The sequence below is a fragment of the Dipteris shenzhenensis genome, chromosome 7, assembly GCF_047967505.1.
Source record: "Dipteris shenzhenensis isolate YYH24624 ecotype China chromosome 7, Dip_SZ_1.0, whole genome shotgun sequence".
NCBI classification, from domain to species: Eukaryota; Viridiplantae; Streptophyta; class Polypodiopsida; order Gleicheniales; family Dipteridaceae; genus Dipteris; species Dipteris shenzhenensis.
Window position 1 is genome coordinate 26799725 of NC_141602.1, and position 20241 is coordinate 26819965.

The window sequence follows — 20241 nt, forward strand, 5'->3', positions numbered from 1 at the left end:
CTCCACCTCCCGCTTCATCCCCCTTCTTGGGTGGCAGCCTGTTTTTTCCTCATCGGAAGCTTGCAGTTAGTCTTGGCGGTATGGCGGCCCCCTGCCCGGATCCGGAGGCCCAGTCGGACCCTCCCTCTCCAGATGCCTACCGCGTTATCTTGACAGAGCAACAATCATCTCGTGTTCAGGAGGTAGCCATTGACTTTGCTCGTACCTCTGTTTACGGTAGAGTCATTGGACACTCCCCCTCCAGGTCTACCATCAGGGACTGGCTCCAGTCCACTCTCCTGCTAGAGGATGGCCATATTGAGGAGGTGGCCCTTATGGGAAGGGGCATCTTCTGGCTCAAACTCTCCAATGAGAAAGCTGCGAGCAACCTGATTGCCGGTTCCCCCACTTCGGTGGATGGGAAGATCATCATGATAGTCCCGTGGTACCGTGGATTCAGCGCAGCGGATTTCGATGTTCGGTTCCGTATACCTCGCCACCCAGTGACACTAGTTTTTCCAGGGCTTGCTACTGAGCTGCGGCTGATTGTCAGGGACTTGGGCTCCCATTTTGGCTGGGTTATGCACGACACCTTTGCCGACGCGGTGACCATGGCAGGAGCTCCCCGAGTCCGTGTGGCTGTGGCGGATCCTGCGACTCTCCCTGCAGTGATCGAGATTGTGACAGGTGCCGGCAGCATCACCCAGAGCATGATAGTCACCGGACAGCCAGGTCAGTGCCTGCGGTGCCACGGCTTTGGGCACTTGGCGGCTGCTTGTCCACGCTTCGCTAGCTCGTCTCGACCCTCCCCGCCCCCGCCCCCTCCGCCCCCACCCCCCCCCCCCCCGGACAGCCACGTCAGGAGGAGCCGAGGCAGTCGGAGTCTGGTCCAGAGGTAGTGGGCGGTTGGACTGAGGTTCGAAGGAAAAGAGGAAAGAACAAGAAGATTTCGGATAAAGGCAAGGAGGCAGAGGTTACCCTTCCTGCAGCAGCACTCCAGAGACCTGACAGGCAGATGCCCCAAGGACCTGGGAGAGCTTCTTCTTCGACGGCAGCCCGCCCTCCACAGCCTCAGATCCTCCTCTCTTCCGCCCCCCCGCCTTCTCCCCAGTTTCCCCCCCTTCGCCCGACCCGCAGTTTCAGCCCCCGCCTCCTCTTCCTCAGTCTCCTCCTCCTCCCCCTCAGCCCCAGTTCCAGATGCATCCCCATCCCCCCCCCCTGTCCCCCTCGCCTCTCCTACAGAGTTAGCTGCACCGTCGGCTTTCCAGCCGAGTGCAGCCCCCGCTCCACCTCCTCCACCTTCTCCGCCAGTCGCCTCTGTGGAGTCCGAGTTGCCTATCCCGCAGCCTCCTCCCCCTCCCCCCTCGCTGGCAGGACACCCGGAGTCTATACCACCAGTGGAGCAGGCTTCCCTTCCCGCTAGCCCCTCAGTGGCAGACTCAGCTGGGTCTCAGCTCCAGGAGAGAGAGCTTCCTCGAGACTTTTACAGATCTGGCCCCTGGGACTACCTGGATGTGGCCGACCTTGGGACCTTCCCGGCTTGTCTCGACATTAGTATCTTCCTGCTCCGCAAAGGGGCGGATGGGAAGATTGCTGCCTTGGCTCCCAGGGATGGCCCTAGCTTCGCTTTCACGTTCCTCAGCGATGGCACTGAGACCTGGACAGACGACTCGGTTTGGGAGGCTCTCAGAGAGCAGACACACACCCAGATTTGCTCCTAGATAGGCCCGTCCGGTGGGCAGCTTCTCGAGACTCAGTGGTCCGAGGGCGATGTGCACCTGCGGTGGCGTTGCGCCGCCAAACGCTTTCGACTGATTGTGATCCTTAGACCCCCTCTGTCATGGCCTCTCCCCCAGGATGTCAGAGCTTGGTCCCAACAGAAACTCCGAACCTTCTACGGGATGACCACTTCAGAGATCTCGAGCTGGCTCGAGAAAGCATTTGCTCATGGCACCAGAGGCCTCTCGCCATTGCTGAAGGTGTTGAAGAATGGGCAGGACGACCCCGTCTCCCCCTCTAAACCTTCTCATAAGCGGCAGCGCCTCCATTCCGATATGTCTGATTCTTCTTCGACTTCGACCGCGAGCAGACAGTTGTTCGCAGCCCCCCGTCCCTCTCCATGAGCCTACACCTCGTATCCTGGAATGTGAACGGGTTTCACTCTTCGGGCACCCGTGGTCCCAGGAAGCTCATTTTGCGACAGGAACTTCAGCCTGCAGTGATTGGTCGATTGGATGTACTTTTGCTCCAGGAGCACAAGCTTTCTGCGGCTCATTCCCGTAGCTGCGGGAAGGTTCTCCCTGGATGCTCCTACACTTATTGGGAGCCTTCGATCGGCGTACAGGGGAGGAGTGGGGGTGTCTGTACCTCCGTGTGCGAGTAGTTAGCCCAGGAAGTTTTCGGTCACAGCACGTTGATCCCAGGCCGAGCCCTTTGGGTAGGCCTGAATTTGGAGGGATCCAAAATAGGAATCCTCAACATTTATGCTCCCACAGACCTCCGATGCAGAGCCACCTTCTGGAGGACACTTACAGGGATTCTTCCAGACATGGATTCCTGGATTGTTGGTGGAGGAGACTTCAACAACCTGGAGACCTTGGAGGACTAGCAGGGCAGAGATCCGGAGTTCACAGGTATGGCTCATGCAGAGCAGTCAGCTTGGGACTCTTTCATATTCGCGACAGGAGGGAGGGACAGTTGGAGAGACCCGTCCTTCCGGCGTTGGCACGGGAGCCTGGACTTCTCTTGGGGCTTCCGCAGGGAAGGAGGCAGACTCCTGGAGAGGCTTGATAGATTTTATGTCAGTGATTGGGCCATCAGCAGAGGCGGCCAGGCGGGTATAGTTCCAGGGACGACACTCTCCGACCATGCACCTGTGCTCCTATCATTAGATTCGGTAGCCCAGACTCTCCCCCCCCGATCATGCAGGATTCCCGACTCCATCTTCTCGAGGGTGGACGTGCGCAGCAGCATTTGCAGTCTTTGGGACAGAGACTGGGGGGAGGGCATGGATCTGGTAGACTCGGTCGCGCAGGCTCTGCAGGAGTCCAGCCAGATCTGCCAGCTCGCAGCCCTACAGGTTCGACAGGATTGGTGGGGTAGAGAGAGAGCTCTTCGGAGGGACCTCGCCTCCATTCAGCGACTCCAGCAGGCTTCCCCGGGCTCGGAGGAGCTTCGGATCCAGGCCCTTCGAGCCAGAGCCCTCCTGGAGGAGACCCTCCAGCATTGCTCCGAGTTTTCCTATCACGCCTCTCTCTCCTTCTGGGCTCGGAAGGGTGACCGGATGTGCAGGGAGTTCTTCAGGACGCACGGCTAGAGAGCTGCAGGTGATCAGCTTCGGAGTCTCAGGACAGCGGATGGTCACATCGTTACGGATCCGGGGGAGGTCCTGGGGTTGGCCACTGACTTCTACAGGACCCTCTTCCAGCAGGAGCCGCTTGCCCCTCGTGCTAGTCGTGCCCGTGAGGAGGTGTGGAGGCACATTCCATCCCTGGTCCAGCCTAGCATGCAGGCGATGTTGTTGGCGCCGTTCACCTCGGATGAGATGTTGGAGGCCTTGATGGCTATCGACGGGCAGAAATGCCCAGGTGAGGATGGGCTATCCCGAGCATTTTTCACCTCCTTCTGGGACTAGATCCATCAGCCCCTCCTTGCAGCTCTGCAGGGGATTTTCAGCAGCGGTCAGATGCCAGAGAGCCTTTCCTCAGGACTGATTTGCCTCATCCCGAAGGGAGGAGATAGACAGGAGATCCGCCAGTGGCGTCCGATCACTCTCCTTACCACTGCCTACAAAATCCTCGCCAAGATGATCAGTGCCAGAGTTCGGCCTCTACTCCCAGACCTCGTCCATGACACTCAGGCAGGCTTTGTCCAGGATCGCAGTATCCTGGATAATGTCTTCACCTTTTCAGAGGCGGCGGAGTGGGCTCAGTACAGCGGATCACACCTTGCCATTTTACTTCTCGACTTCGAGAAGGCCTACGATCGCGTGGACTGGTCCTTTTTGGAGGGGACTCTGGAGCGGCTAGGTTTCCCGGCAGGTTGGATTTAGGGTATCTCAGCTTTATACAGGACAGCGTCTAGCAGAGTCATCATTGGAGGCAGGATGGGTGAGCACTTTAGCTTGGAGAGATCAGTACGTCAGGGCTGCCCCCTGGCTCCTTACCTGTTTCTCTTCTTCACCGAGGCCATGACTTACTACCTTTGGGCGAGGTCCACAGGGCTCAGGGGTGTTCGCCTTCCACTCCGGGAGGACACGGAGCTTCTGGACTCGGAGTACGCAGATGATACAGCCCTTTATGTCCAGGACGATGAGAGGATGCTAGAGAGGGTGTGGATGGCCCTGGAGGTTTTTTGCTCGACCGCTGGTGCGAAAATCAACTGGAACAAGTCAGTTGGTTTTCTCACAGACCCAGGGGCGTGTTCTCAGTGGGGGCGATTTCTGGGTTTCAGATGGATTCCACGTGGACAGACAGCTAGATACCTTGGCTTCCAGGTTGGCCTAGACATCACGCCAGCTCAGCAGTTTCTCCCGGTGCTAGACTCCATCCGACGGAAGCTGGCTTTCTGGAGCACTGCTAAGCTCTCCCTTGCAGGTCGTGCCTTGGTAGTTAACCAGGTCCTCCTAGCCACGGCTTGGTATGTGGCTTCCTGCTGGTGCTTCTCGAGATCCAGCGTGGCACAGCTCAGGAGGTTGGTTCGGAACTTCCTTTGGTCTGGGGAGGATGGGCATAGAGATACCAGAGCCAGGGTTGCTTGGCAGACAGTCATTCTTCCGCAGGCTGAGGGTGGTCTGGGGGTCATTGATCCATAGCTTCAGAGTCAGGCCTTGTTAGGCAAGCTTATCATTCGCGGGTTGACCCCAGGGGGACAGACGTGGAAGATGTTACTTCAGCAGGGAGTCGGCTCTTGTGTCCCGCGCCAAGGTGGAGAGTGGCTACCGTCCCTCAGGTGGATCTTCACCTCCGCCCCGCTCACTCAGCCCCGCTCCCCACTCGCTCGTAGCCTTCTCATGGTTTGGAGGCGGCTCCACCTCAGTCTCATTCAGTCCCCTCCCAGCTGTCAGGAGGAGATCGATCGCCAGCCGCTTATCTGGAACGGTCAGGTCAGAGATGCCGAGGGCCTTCGGTTGGGGGAGAGATCACATATCAGGTGGGACGGCTGGATGAGGGGGCCAGCCCGATCCCTTCGTGTTTGGAGGGATACGTACAGACATCTGGAGATGACTGATCTTGCAGACGCAGCTGGAGGTGCACGTGGAGCCTAGGCGAGACGCACGGAGATCGACGGTGCGATCCCAGTTGCTTGGTTGGTTCCACCTGAGCATCAGATCCTCATGCCTGGTGACACCCGCTGGCTGGGACAGTTCACCCCCCGTGGCATTCCACTGGTGATCGCAGGACATTTGGATGACTCTTCTATCTCCTTCTTCGCGGTTTCTGGGGATGGACGACTCAGGAGAGAGGGTGCGCTCATCGACCCCCTACTCTCGTGGCAGAGGGTTCGGGTCGTAGGCCTCTTGGGGAAGGTCTGGCGTACCGACCCTAGCATCGAGTAGGACCAGGTGCAGCTTTGGCGTCTTTGGCTCTGGGAGGGGCGGGCCTTGTCAGAGCTTGAGTGGGACCCAGGAGAGTGGTGGTGGCCAGAGATTGTGACAGGACAGGGGCCGACCTCCTTCTTCGCCTACAGCATGACTCTGGGCAGGCGAGTTCTCGGGAGGATGCAGAGCCGCCCCCCCACCCAGCGACCCAGCTGGTACGCACAGGGTATTTCCAGGTTCTTTTTGCAGGCATTCTGGAAGGCCTTGTGGGAGAGCTGGCGGCCGCGGAAGATCTCATACTTCCTGTGGCTTCTTGCCCACAAAGGTCTTCCAGTGGGGAGCTGGTTGAGGCAGATAGGCCAGGACGGTTGCTGCCAGATTTGCCATGCGGATGAGGAGACACCAAAACACTGCCTGTGGAGCTGCACTAGCGCCCAGGAAGTGTGGAGGTGGACTTTTGGGATTCTTACTCGCGCAGCACCAGAGCTAGGATTGATCACTTGGGGCGCGTTCTGTTGGTGCAGCACCGCACCTGGTCTTCATCACTTATTCGAGGCATGCCAGCAGGACCCCACTTTCCTTATTACACAGGGGACGTGGGGACCGCTCGAGGGCATCCCACAGCACCTAGCAGAGGCTGATACAGGAGTCCAGGAGAGGCAGCCAGTCTGGGAGATTATTAGCAGCATCACAGGGTGGCACATCTGGACCTGGCGCTGCGCGCAGATCCTAGGTGGCACCTCCTTATCGACTGCCCAGATCATGGCGGAGATTTGGAGTGAGATTATTCATACTCTCAGAGGCCAGTGGGACCAGATTCAGGGAGACTCCCGGGCCGGTCAGAAGAAGCGGAGATGCTTCCTCCAGGCTTGGGACACACAGGGCCTCTTCTTCGCGCAGACTACGCAGGGCCTTCGGTGGCATTACTCACCACCCCGATGGCTGTTCATTCATACTCGTCTTATCCCTCCGTGAGAGGATGGTTTATTTTGCTACCTTTTAGGGCTGCGTCCGATTTGTGAACGCAGCCCGTCAGCTATAAGCTGACCTCTTGTATCTTGTTCTCGAAGTAATATAATTAGCACTGTTTTTTCGGAAAAAAAAAGAGATACAAGACAGTTTGGGATAGAATACAGAGGAAGTCATCCACGGTTGCATGGATACTGTGACAGTGACTATGCTGGAGATCATGAGACCAGGAGATCGACATAGGGATATGCATTTTTCCTTGGTCAAGGTGCTATATCATGGTTGTCAAACAAATAGCCAATTGTTTCTTTGTCTTCGACTGAAACAGAATATAGGGCACTCACTACAGATGCATGTGAGGCTATATGGCTCAGAAGACTATTGTCAAAAACAGATTACTTTGATGAGTCAAAGCCAACAACAATATACTGTGATAATCAATCGGCTCAAGCATCGGCCAAAAATCCAGTATATCACTCCAGGACAAAGCACATTGATGTCAGAGAGCACTTCATCAGAGAAAGAGTGTTACTTGGTGACATCACACTGCAGCATTGTGATAGCAAAGAAAGTGTTGCATACATCTTTACCAAACCACTCGGTAAAGAGCTATTCGACTAGCTCTTGGTTTGACGCAGAGGAAGGACATTCCCATTGAAGGGGTGTGATGGAATGTAATGCTTAGTCCTTCTTCGATTCCCCAAAATCATCATCTTGAGGGAAGGCCTACTTCATGATGTTGATCTTGAGGGAAGGTGTTGAGAGTTCACGCTCAACATCATGTGATCATGTGTGCATAGCACCATCACGTGATCATATGTGCATAGCACTAACTTTATAGAGTGCTATAAAGGAAAGGGTTAGATCCCCTAACCCTAACGCTAAAAGGGTTTGTATATATTCTATTTTTTCAACTAAATCTAGTGTACAGTTAGTCATTTGTGGTGTGCTCTCTAGCTGTGCCCTCTCTCCTCATCTCCACTCTTCTCCTCTCCCCTCTTCATATTTTCTCACCTTGGTGGTCCCCAAAAGTGCATCTCCCTCTTCTAGTTGGAGGCCCCCCCCACTCTCAAAAAGTTAACTCTTTTTACAATCTTTAGGTGGTCCGCATTCCCAAAAAGTATCTTGCGGGTACACCCTAGCCCAAAACTTTGAAAATTCTCAAAAGTGCCCAAAATGGCCCAAAACTCTCCAAAACTATCCCCCAAACCATGCCTATGCATCCAAATCACCTTTCAACATCTAAATCCTACTCCTTCTCATTGTAATCATCTTCCAATCCCACATTCATACTCCTATCGTAAGCACTTTGCAACACCCAAATCCAATTTCTTCTCATCATTTTGTCCCAAACTTGCTTCCATTGATCCTATTATATCTTTCCATTGTCCCAAACTTGTTTCCATTGATGCTATTCTATTCTTTGAACTGATCCAAGGCCTTATTTCTAAATCCCTCTCATGGCTTCATTGAAAGATCGCACCAACAAGCCACCAAAAAGCACCTTGCACATCAAAGTTGCACTAGAGTATGCCACAACTCGTCAATGATATGGCCACAAGGTTGCTGACAAAGATACACTAGATTAATTACAACAAGAAGGAGCAAAGCATGGCGACTTATGGAGTGTTGGTGGACTCTATCTAGTGGATCCTTTGACAGGTGCTCCACCTTTGTTTGAAAATGTGATGAGTTTGATTCAATATGTAGGCGATGGTCTTCAAGGCTTACTAGGATATTGTAAACGCATCAGTCATTCCAATGCTGAACACACTTTGCAAAGGTTCACTTGTTGAGAATGGAAGGAGAGACAAAGATACTTAGAGATACCATGCATAACCTCCAAGAACAACTAACCTAAGAACAAAAAAAAGCTGTTGACTCAGAAATTGCAAAAGAGAAGTCACAAGAGACAATCACAAGATTAATAGATGAGAAGAACAAGCTGTTGAAAAAGGCTTGGTGTATCCAACAAGAGCTTACTACATTCACTAGGAGATTAGAAAGGATAAAAAGAACCCCTATATGTTACAAGCATAGGATCAAGCCCGTGCAACCAATGGAGAGCTTGGCATATGGTGGTGGAGCAAGGAAACGTAGGGTGAAAACTACAAGGTATGTATATTTGGACTATTTTGTAACTATGAAGCATTAATTACAAATGAGTCATTTATTTTTCTAATGTTATCATGATTTCTGCAGAAATTTTATGGAAGAGGTTATTGGAAGAAATTCTTCTGACAAACTTTGTGCCATAAAGAGTGTAGTTAAGAAGAAAGAATTCATTTCTATTCTTAGGATCCTCATTGGCGTGCATTGCGACATGCAATATTACAAGAGGTTGCAAGTGATTTATAGAATCTTGTAGATCCATCGGAAGTTGTCCATGCATGTGATGTTGCTAGCATTAGTCAGCAAGCGTACTTAGCTGTGTATAATGTCTTTTTAAATGCACTTCAAGGTCAAGGCATTAAGAATCCTGTATTGCGGAGACCAGTATACATTAGAAATCAAGGAAAGAAATAAATTTTACTGTTCAAGATTTGTTGGGGGATTTGTACACATCTCAAAAAGCATGACATTGGAGGGCACAAACAAGACAAATGTCCAACATAGCAAAAAGAAAGAAGGACCAACTACCAAAGGGGCAACCAAGAACCTTTGAGTACACATAGCATAATAATGTGTTTTTGGATGTACGTAGGGTCCAAGCTGTAATGGTGGAGTTTTACAACATGAAAGCATGGGGTATGTTAAAATTATATTGTTTAGAGAGCTAGAAATTTTATTGAAATCTTTTCTAATCATGTAAATCTTTTAATCTTTCAGATTGTGAAGAAAAGTTAGTATTCATTATCAAATTGGATGAGTGTGAGGTTGTAAAAGGCCACAAGTTGGAGAGGGTTAGTATTACTTTGATGAATAAAGCCCTCAGACATGCCAAAGATAAGGAAATTAGGGAAGACTTTAGTGTGCAATCAGAAAAGCACATTTGGTGGCTTGCCGCATTTGAACTTCCTAAAGAGACACACTCATTCTTGAAATATAAATTTGATATATGTCCAATTCCAAGTGTCATAGATGCGCAAACGAAAGGAGAGTTGCTTCAAGGTGAAGGGTTCGAATCATTTAAAGTTGAATGGCACATGGCAGGAGATCTTAAGACATTGAAGTGTATGTTTGGAATGGAATTGAGTGCAAATGCGACATATCCGTGTCTTTATTGTGTGCACTCACACCAACCTTGAGGCAGTAACATAGGAATACATAGAGGGAAAGAGCAATCAAAAAGAGAAAAAGACTTTGGGAATGCTAAAGATGTAATGAATCACATCACAGATGATGAGGCTAACAAACGGATGTATTGGAGCAATGGAGTAATGAGTTGCAATTAGGATGCTGCACCCAACAGAGATCAGAACGATAAAAATTGGGTTCCAATTTTAAACATTCCATTACAAAGAGTTCATTTCTATGGGTTACATGTGGAGATGCGGCACATTGATGAATTGCTTTACTTGCACATTGTATATGCATAGAACATGAAACCGGAGGAGAGAGCGACATCATGTATAGCAAGGGTTGAAGCTTTACTCTCGAGCATGGGTCTACATGGGGGGAATGTAAAGCTAATCAAAGACGCACAATTGTCAGGAAAATCAAGAGATCTTCGAAATAAACTGTCCATGGGAGGCTCTAAGGCATGAAGGTTTTTGTCCAATCATGGAAAACATCAATTAAATCTGCATTGGAATTATTGGAAAAAGTTATGATTGCACGACTAATTTGGAAGCCGATCCTCATGTTAGAACCTTGAGAATACGTGCTTGGAAAGAATTGGATAATCTGGTAAAGATCTTGAGGAAGCCTTCCATAGACGATGATGATGTGCAACTATATAAAGTCATCGTGAAAGAGTTCACACTCATTGAAGCCATGGTAGATGGATGGGGTGAATCACACATTACTCACTACATGGTGTGTTTTGTCTTTACTATTTTCAAAATTTTAATTGCAATCAATTTATTCTTGTTTACCTCGTGTTTTTTCTATGTATGCAGCACATTCTTTATGCTCATGGTCCATGGATTCTTTGCCAATATGGTTCCTTGAATGCTTGGAGTGCCCAAGGGATGGAAAAGTCTCATTATAGAGCTCGAGGTGCTTATTTCAAGAGTACGTGACATGGAGGGGGGATTAATGGAAGTAATGCTCTTCATGAGATGTTCGAGTGGTTCTATCGTGGTATAGTCGGGTCCTCCTATGCAAGGAATAAAGCTTTGCAAACGGAGTTAACCCATGGAGTTCGTCGAACCCAAACGAGTAAAAGAAGGCATTCATGGATATCTTCGCAAGCTTACCAAAAACATAGAAGTTGGAAAGCAACTAGAAGTGGTGTTGGAAAGCGTTGAATCGCTAAACCAAATGTACTTTGATTGTAAATAAAATTGCACTTCAATATTTCTTGTGGACATTTGATTTATTGGCTCTCTTTTTTTAAAACAAGCATTAAATTTTGTACTTGTGGACCCAACAAGGGCGGGTGATGAGAAAAGGTTGGGGGAGCGACCTCACGAGAGTTCAAGGGGAATTTCAAAAACCCCTTAAATAAGTTTTTTTCCCCAAAACAAACACCCCTCCTCTTTATGTAAATTTTTCCTAAAGTTGAATGAAAAACCCAATGTTTTAATGAACTAAGTAATTTTTTTGATAAATATCCCTTCTTTACAATGCACGTGGTACACTAAAACTTTGTGAGGTTAACCCCCGAGGGGACGATGACAAATATGGGGGGGGGGAAGGAGGGGTTGAGGGGGGGTAAATGGGGAAGGGCGAGGGGGGGGGCTAACTAATAATGATGTACAAAATAAATGTACCCCTATATATATGCAAATACCTTCATTTTCTCAGTACCACCAGTACTCTCTCATACTAGTACATTCCTTCCTACCGTCACATTTCCCATAGCCCCACCATCACCGACATGGCAAGAACAAAGCAGACTGGATGACCGGTTGATTCCAGAACAAAGCTCCCAATCCCTCCCGATGTATAGAATGCAATGATCGAAGAGAGAAGGAAGAGGAGGCAGGAGGTAGAGGAGGAGGAGAAGAGGATAGAAACCAATGAGCAAAGAGATGATGATGAAGAAGATCATGGGGAGCAATCCAATCCTTAGAGTCAGCCCAAGGCACCTCAAGAGCCAGAAAATAGACTAGAAGAACAGGAGTGCAAAAGATGCAGATTGGAAGAATGGGCCAGAGGACAAGAAGGCAAATGCGGATTCAATTGGCTCAACAACAAAGGGCACAAATGGAGAGCCAACAACAACGACGACCCACATGGCACAATGCTACTCAAGACTTTCCACATTCTAGACAGGGTGGAAAATCTTTGCCAGAATTGCATTGCACAGCAAAAGGAAAAGGCAAAGCTCGTTGTAGGCGAGGTGGAGGTGGACATGGCAGTGGAGGTGGAGGTGGAGGAGGAGGTGGAGTCCCTAGAAGACACTGCAGAAAGCCTAGAAGGAAGGCGCTTCAATAGATAAGAAAGTATCAAAGTAGCATGAACCTTCTAATCCCAAGAGCTTCGTTCGCTCAATTGGTGAAAGAGATTATGCAGTCCTACAGGGATGACTATTGTATTCGATCAATCACACTGGCCGCCATATAGGAAGTAGTAGAAGTGGCGATCGTAACTCTTCTAAAGGACACAAACTTGTGTGCAATCCATGCCAAGAGGGTTACGATCATGGTAAAATACATGCAGCTAGCAAGGCAGATCAGAGGAGACCCACAACTTAGGCCATAGATCATATTTTTTATTGTATTCACTATGGACACCAATTTTGGTTGTAAAAAGCAATTTTCTGCAGAGATGGTTGTAAATATTTTTTGTAATAGAATTTTTTGGAAACTATTTTTCTTGTAGATTTTCAACTATGAGCTTTCATTTTTAAGTGGAATCTTACAGTGTATTATTTACTTCCATATCTGATGTATGTACATAATGTAATTGATTGTTGATGGCAAATAATCATGGTAGAATGTAATTAGTCACTAGTATGCAATTAGTCAATAATCATGGTAGAATGTGATTAGACACTAGTATGTGATGGGGGATGCATCCCCCCAAAAAACAAAAACAAAAAAAGGCCCCCGAGGGGCCCTGGTGCACACAATTGGGACTTTGGGCCAGACGCCTGCGTGCACTAGGGCACCTCAGGGGCTTTTTTTATTTTTTAAATGTATTTGTTTCTTGTGTGTGTGTAAGTGATGGGGAATGCATCTACCAAAAAAAAACAAAAAAAAGCCCCCGAGAGGCCCTAGTGTGCACAGGCACGACTTTGGGCTAGGCGGGGTCCCCATCTGGCCCAAAGTCGCACCTACGAGCAGCAGGGCCTCTCGGGGGATTTTTTTTTTGTTTTTTGTGTTTGTTTATTTGTGTGTGTGATGGGTGTGTGTGTGTGTGTGTGTGTGATGGGTGTAAGTTATGCCCCAAAAGAAAGACATACCAAAAAAAAAAAAAAAAGCCCCGAGAGGCCCTGGTGCACGTAGGTGCGACTTTGGGCCAGACGGGGTCCTCGTTTGGCCAAAAGTCGTGCCTACACGCACCAAGGCCTCGGTCCCCGTCTGGCCCAAAGTCATGCTCGCGTGCATCAAGGTCTCTCGGGGGCTTTTTTTGGTTTTTTTAAATTGGGGGATGCATCCCCCATCACTTACACACACACCCATCACATACACAAGAAACAAATACATTAAAAAAAACAAAAAAAAGTGCCTATGTCATGGCCACCTGGTGATCAAAGATGCAAAATTTTGCCCAAATCAATTTTCTTCTTCATGCTTGAAATGTGTCCCAATTTATAAACCCAAATCTTGATCATTAGCATTCAAAGTTGGGACCCACTTTGAATCATGGTTTCATTTTAATCCATTGTTGCTCATAGCTATCAGTGCATTTGTCAACCTTACCATTTTGTATCAAACTTCATTTGCAGTCATCACCAATGCCTTCAAAATATCAAGGCACACTTCTAAATAGATTTTGGCCATTCCTAGCATACTTTACAACATTTTACACCATAAGGGCTACATCTTCAATTGTGTGTAGCACCCCTTAGCCACAATTTCCATAAAAGTCAAAACCCAATCTCCTATGCTAGGATTGAGTCAGTCATATGCTTGTTCTCTATTCAAATTTGATAATACACAAACACCAACCAAGTATACGTGTGGATTATTGCCATTTCCATGTGGAACCATGGCCATAAGTGAGAGCTTGCCATCTCAATCATGGAGCATATATCCTCTTAATTTACATTAATCCTTCCAACTAACCATGCACATAACTAAATTAGCCACCATATTATTGTTCTATTTTCTTCCTAGGTTTGGGATGCAAAACATTCCTAGTCCCAAGATGAATCTAAATATGGAAGTGTTTGAGATTGTGCATCCAATTTAACCTTTTGTTGTTGCTATCTTGATTAGATTTCATCCAGCAATCTTGATCTTGTCTATTCATACACCTAGTAACTTAAAGAATTCTTGAAACCTTTGATAAGGGAATGCACTTTTCTTCAAAATCAACTGTATATTTAAATTAAGGATACACTAAAATTCAAGAAATGAAACTCAATTATAATGCAAAACACCACCCATCTAGAAAACAAGAGAAATATATATTAAATTCTGATGTCTATACAATGTTTCTTGTATATTGCATCCAATAGATGCACTTTTTACAAAATATTTGCTTGCTTAGCTTTAGCTACTATTGTTGCTCTCCTTTGAGTTGACAAAATAGTGGGTTCACTGAAAGATTCTACAAGCTGCCCAGCATCATAAACACCTGCCGAAGCACCCATAGCAGCAACCGCCATGATTCTTCCTGCTAGTTTCTCTCCAAAAGTAGATAGTGCCAAGTCTCGCCTCACCAAAATACACTTGCATGCAGAAGGAGGCACAAGGGAGACTAGCTTTGAAAGTGCCCTGCACTTTATCATCTCTTCCTTCCCATAAGGGAAGAACAAAGCATGGAAGCACACTAGGCTTTGGTGCTCGAACATTCCCATGTAGTGTCCTAGTGTTGAATCCACACCGATGTTGTCATCTCGACCCCCTTTATGTGTTGCAAACTTATCAACGTCGATGACGTCCTTAAAATTGAGATAACATCAGTAATCTTCTCAATGCCAAACTAAGAACATAAATTCATTCATATTGGCAAAGTGTCATGAACTTACAATTTATCATATTGATAAATTCATTCCCGGCTGAGTTATATTGATGGAGCTTTTGCTCTCATCAATTGCTGGAGGTGGTGCCGATGATGAGGCCTCTCCAATATTCTCAAGTCTTTGGCATTTCTGCGCCCTCTCTGCCTCCAATCTTTCTTGGACCTCATGGAACTCTATCTCTGTATAACTGCTGCATTAGTAGAGTCATGCCTCCCACATAGTTAACATCGAATGCTCCAAAGTGTTTGCCGGTGCCAAATCTGTGCACCTATCCAACCCCTCTTATGAGTAACCTAAGTTACTACTACTCTCCCAAGCAGAGAGTGCCCCCAATACTTCATCTTCTCTCAAATTTTTAATATCTTGAATGTCAATCAATAATAAATATTCTCTGTTTTCAATCAAAATATACGAAAGGGTTTGCATCAAAACCTCATCCGTCATACCTTCTTCCTCCTCTTTTTGCTCTCCTTCCTCCTCTTCCTCTTCTCACTGTCCTGTGGGGGATGATGTCCTACTTGCTTTGGGAACCACAACCAAATCTATCGTCTGCTCTATTTTTGCCGTGTGCTTTCCCTTGTCCAAAGTTGCACTAGACAAATCTAGAGCAATGGCGGCTTTCACAACCACATCAGGATTCTCCTCAACGTCCACATCTTGCCCTACTGCTAGAAGAAGAGTTGGCTCTACATTGATGAATGGAGGTGCATCTGTGTCCTCCATTTCTAAAAGAATTACACAATAGGCTATTTCTAGGGGTACAAAACGAGTTCCTATAGGACCTGCTTGTAGATCCAACTCTTCATCCTTGGAAATCCTTCTAAAACTTTTTGGACTAAGGGATTTGTAAATTCTTTACAACTTAAACTTGAAAGTGCTATCAGCCCAGTGACAGTCAATGAGGAGATTTATAGGAACCCACTGTAGTCTATCTGTGTCTAGCCAGATCAGGTAAGGCTTGATTTTCTCTCTCACATAATCTACCACATCTCTAAAGAGATCTAGATGCTTGTGGACTGTGCCGATGACATCTATTTGACAATCAAAAATGTCATACAACTTTGCCTCTCTACTCGAATGACGCGTAGAAGTGACGAAGTCATGGTATGCCTCACAGGGTGTGGCCATTGGAGGTTTGTGGAAGATGGCAAGAGCAGGCCATCTAGGAGGTGAGGACAATAAAGGCTATGTCATACCTAATGGCCCTATATATAGTTGACTTCAGTCTCTTTAAATACCTTAAAGGTCCGACTATAATTTAGGTAATAAAATATTGGACAATGTAATATATTGGCCTAAATAATTTGCCATCATATTCCACTCCCGCCTCCCCCCGCCACCCAAAATAATGGATTTTTTTTTTGGAATTTAAAGGGCCCTATGTTAGAACAAATGACATCACACTTAACAAAAACTATTACATTTAGTCAAAAACTATTACAACATAGTTTTAAAACTTTTACATTTATTCAAGTGCTATTACAACACACTTCAAAAACTATATCATATTTTCAAAACTATTACAACACACATAAAAAACTACTAGTTTTATTAAGTATACTCGTTGCCAATACAAATGACATCACACTTCAAAAACTATAACATTTATTCAATACCAGTATGAATGGACAAGTTACAAGGAGGCTTCCATTTCTCAAGCATTCATGTTCCTTCGAGTCGCCTTCTTACTATCTTCTCATTTAGTGTAAAGAAAAAATCGCTATCATCAAAGGTGACAGTGATGTATTCTTGAATGTGCTTCAAGCTCTAAGTACCTATGACCTCAAGATATTGGATATCCCCATTAGGCATATGTACCTCTACCTCTTTGGTGTCCACTACATCACAATCCATGGGTATCCATGTGCCATGATTATTTTTCCAACGTCTGTAAGCATATCTCATGTAGCAAATACTCCGTACTACTTGATATCTTATTACTATACTTTCTTTAGTAAGTATACATAAAAAATGGTCTCCCTTCTGCAAACCTTCCCTAACATCCCACATTGGGTATAGAAGATTATCAAGAAATTCCTTTTCTAGGCCTTTGCATACCCACATGGTCTTTGTCTTGTGAATGAAGACTTATTTGAAAAAATAAATAAATGTAATGGAGGGCATGAACCAACTAACACCAACAGATTTTGAACTGAAAGTAAACTTGAATAATGATTGAATATCTGATCTCATCTTCATTCTAAATGCATCTATAGAGAATGGATCAGGAAGAGGCCATTCCGGACTATCAAAGTTAGGGAGAGGAATAGGACGTAGGCTTCCATATGCACCTTCTCTTCGAGGAACTTGGTAACATGAATTATATAAAAAAATACTAGACTTTGTCAAGGAGGCATCACTCCATCCTGAGAACATTCATTCCCCAATATTTGAATGGAAAGCTTGAAATATTCCCGTGAGACTATCCAAAGGCTGGGTTTCAACTTTGGTAGAGAGAAAGATATCTACATAGAAAGCAAAGAAAGATATTAATGGGCCAATCAATCTGTCTCTCTCACTCTCTACCTATCTCTCTCTCTCTCTCTCACACACACACACGCACACTTCTCTCTCTCTCTCTCTCTCTCTCTCTCTCTTCCTCCCTCACTCACAAATCTCTCCCCTCTACTATCTCCCCCTAACACCCCTCTCTCCCTCTCTCCCTCCCCCCCTCCCTCTCTACTATCACCACAAGACACCCTCTCTCAAAACGCATGCTCACATACAATCATTAGAATACACAATTGAACTGAAAATGAAAAAAAGTTAATGTAAAAGAGAGATACAATTTGAAGGAAAGCAAGTTTGACTTGTAGGATCCAAGTTCATGTCTCAAGCCATGTACACGTGCTGAACCTTCACCTTAAGTCCTTTTTTTGTATTACAAAACTCAACAATGCGACCCTTCCAATGCTTCTCTTTCTTTCCTCTATCCTTTCTAGAAACCCTGAATGGACCTATTGCAGATGGTTGCATTATGACCCATGACATTAACCTAAACTCTTGAGGGATCCAAAGTTGTCCTTCAAAATGTGACCCACACAGGATTAAATTGATAGCTTTGGCCTAAAGGAAGGGGAGTGCTTCACCATTGTAGAAAGAATGGGAGCAAGCAAAGATAAAGAGGTTGGGAGGAGGAAGTGGTTGAGAGGATGAGGGTGAGACCAGGTTGAGAGGAGGAAGAGGTTGGGAGGAGGTTGAGAGGAGGTTGAGAGGAGGAAGAGGTTGGGAGGAGGCTGAGAGGAGGTAGAGAAGAGGAAGAGGCTTAGAGAAATGTGGGGAGTGAATGGGGATAGTTTGGGGAGACTCCTGGGAGGAGTTTGGGGTGCTAGGGACACATTGGAAAATTTCATTTTTTTGTCGCAAATTTGGGGGCCTACCAAGAGAGCCTAGGAGGGTATGGGGACTGTCCAAAGGTGAAAGGAGGGAGTAAATGCCTCAAGAGGTGGTGGGCACAAGAGAGAGGCAAGTGGAAGCCTAGTGGGGACCAAGGAGGGCTCTCCACCAATGAGAGGCGAATATGGAATCCTTCATTCTTTTAATGCCCAAGCCTTCCCATTGGCTCATTTGCTAATCACAAATCTTAAGGGACTAATCCAAGAGGCCCTTTTTGAGTCCAAAATCCCTTTTGCTGTCTAAACCTCTAGGGATTGCCTGAAGCAAGGCTAGAAAATGAGCCCTACTCCCATAAATAGGGCTTGGAAAAGAGCAAATAACACAAGGGGGGAGAGAGACAGAGAGAGACTTTATTGTCACAAATTTGAGGCTTTTGCAAACAGAATGGTTTCTGCGAGAGATTATGAGTTTTGGGTCGAATCACCTTCAACCCTCCAACTAGATACCCAACCCGAAAGAGTCACAAGATACCCCCCCTTCCCTATTTTTTTTAAAAAATTTATCCCTGCCACATATATTACCCTTGTTTCACATTGATGAATGGATTATGAAAATGCATGCGTTTTTGAATTTTTGGGCTACCTCGGCTTCGCTCACTGATCATGGACACACAAGATTGCCCACCCACATCCAATCCTTGGCCCAAATGCATTCGATGCACCCTTGGTAGGCATGGGCGGCTCTAGTTTGTAATGGGTTTTCATGTGTGACCCCGTGTGTGTGTGTGTGTGTGTGTAGTTGGTCAAGCTAGCCTTGTGTGTGTGTGTGTCCAAAGATGGGCCTTATGGGTATCTATGTGTAGTTGGTCAAGCTAACCTCGTGTGTGTGTGTGTGTGCACACGCGTGTGTGTGCTGAATCACAAAATATAAAAGATAAGATATGGTTTATATACAATCTGGCGATGTAATTTTGCATAGCTAAGGAATATTATATTTGATCATAATTGAAATAACACACATGATTATTGAAGGAGCTCCACTCACCTCCATCCATCCACAAGAAAGATATGTTAGAACAAGAGACTTTCATTGTGGGACTGCAAGCTTCAATGCAAAGCTCCACTTGTTATCGATGTCACAACATCAAATGCAATTACAAACCAATCAAATCAATATATCCTTAGCCAGAGGTACATGTAAGGGAACTCAATTTTTGAGTCATAACCAAATGGAAGCTAGCACATATAGCACATATAGAAGACAAATTTTAAAAAACTCATTTATGACCATTGAGATGCCTATTGTGAAGGTGTGAATTTTTTTGGTCAAAGACAAAATGGTATGTTCAATACCATTGTACTTTATATGATAGCCCGTATGTTGGCTTTTAAACAAAAAATTTCTACTTTAAGTCTCAAACAATAATAATTTTAATGATATTTCAAAGTAGCATTACAATTCTATTTATTCTTCCATGGGCGGTACATGGAAGGGGTTTTTGGACACATAATCCTCAACTGTCTTGACACGGTTTGCTAATCGATGTAGATAGGGTAAGAGACTTGAGTGGAGAACTGTATCCATGCAGTCCCCCATAAAACTGGGTGGGACTATGTACGTCTTTGTGGGATTTTGATTCATCTTCTCTGCATTGTAGTCCACAAACAACATTGCCAAAGGGTCAAAGTGTTGCCAATCGATGTCAGCCACGTGCTTCCGAAACTTGGGCTTCGCATGCCCCTATCCTCTTCCTACATCTGTGGCTTGTGAGGTACATCTATCTTGGCTATACTCAAACACAAAGAAGGGTGTCTAGCCAGTGGCTTGGCAACATTCTCCCTTTAGGAGGCCCAACAATCTTTGTAGATTGTCCTCTTGTATAGAGCTCCAAATAGCCACATCGAACTGCCTCCCCACCTCTTGTAGGAACTCGGCCACACCAGGTCTCAATAGGACCCAGTGGCTCCACAGCTCTAACTCCTTGGCCGGCAAGGCACCCTGAGTCTTTAGCCTCCTATGCAGCAACACCCCGTTCAAATAAAAAATCACCTTCCTCGAAGTTGGGGGCAACTGTTCATAGCCACAAGCTCGATGAGATTACAAAAGTGCAATATTGCATAAAGGAAAAACCAAATTGTACATAGTTGAATTTCAACAAACACTCATGTAGATGTCA

The 20241-nt window shown here is 46.4% G+C and overlaps 1 protein-coding gene across 1 annotated transcript in view; it reads right to left on the reverse strand.

Moving 5' to 3' along the window:
• TFIIS (transcript elongation factor IIS) overlaps positions 1-18561 on the reverse strand; it is a 73009-nt gene extending 54448 nt beyond the window's left edge. The window contains exon 1 of the mRNA XM_087377180.1: positions 18399-18561. Within this exon, the coding sequence (XP_087233306.1) occupies positions 18399-18418 (20 nt within the window). The 5' untranslated portion in view covers positions 18419-18561. The remainder of the gene's footprint in view (positions 1-18398) is intronic.
• Between the last annotated feature and the right edge of the window lie 1680 nt (positions 18562-20241).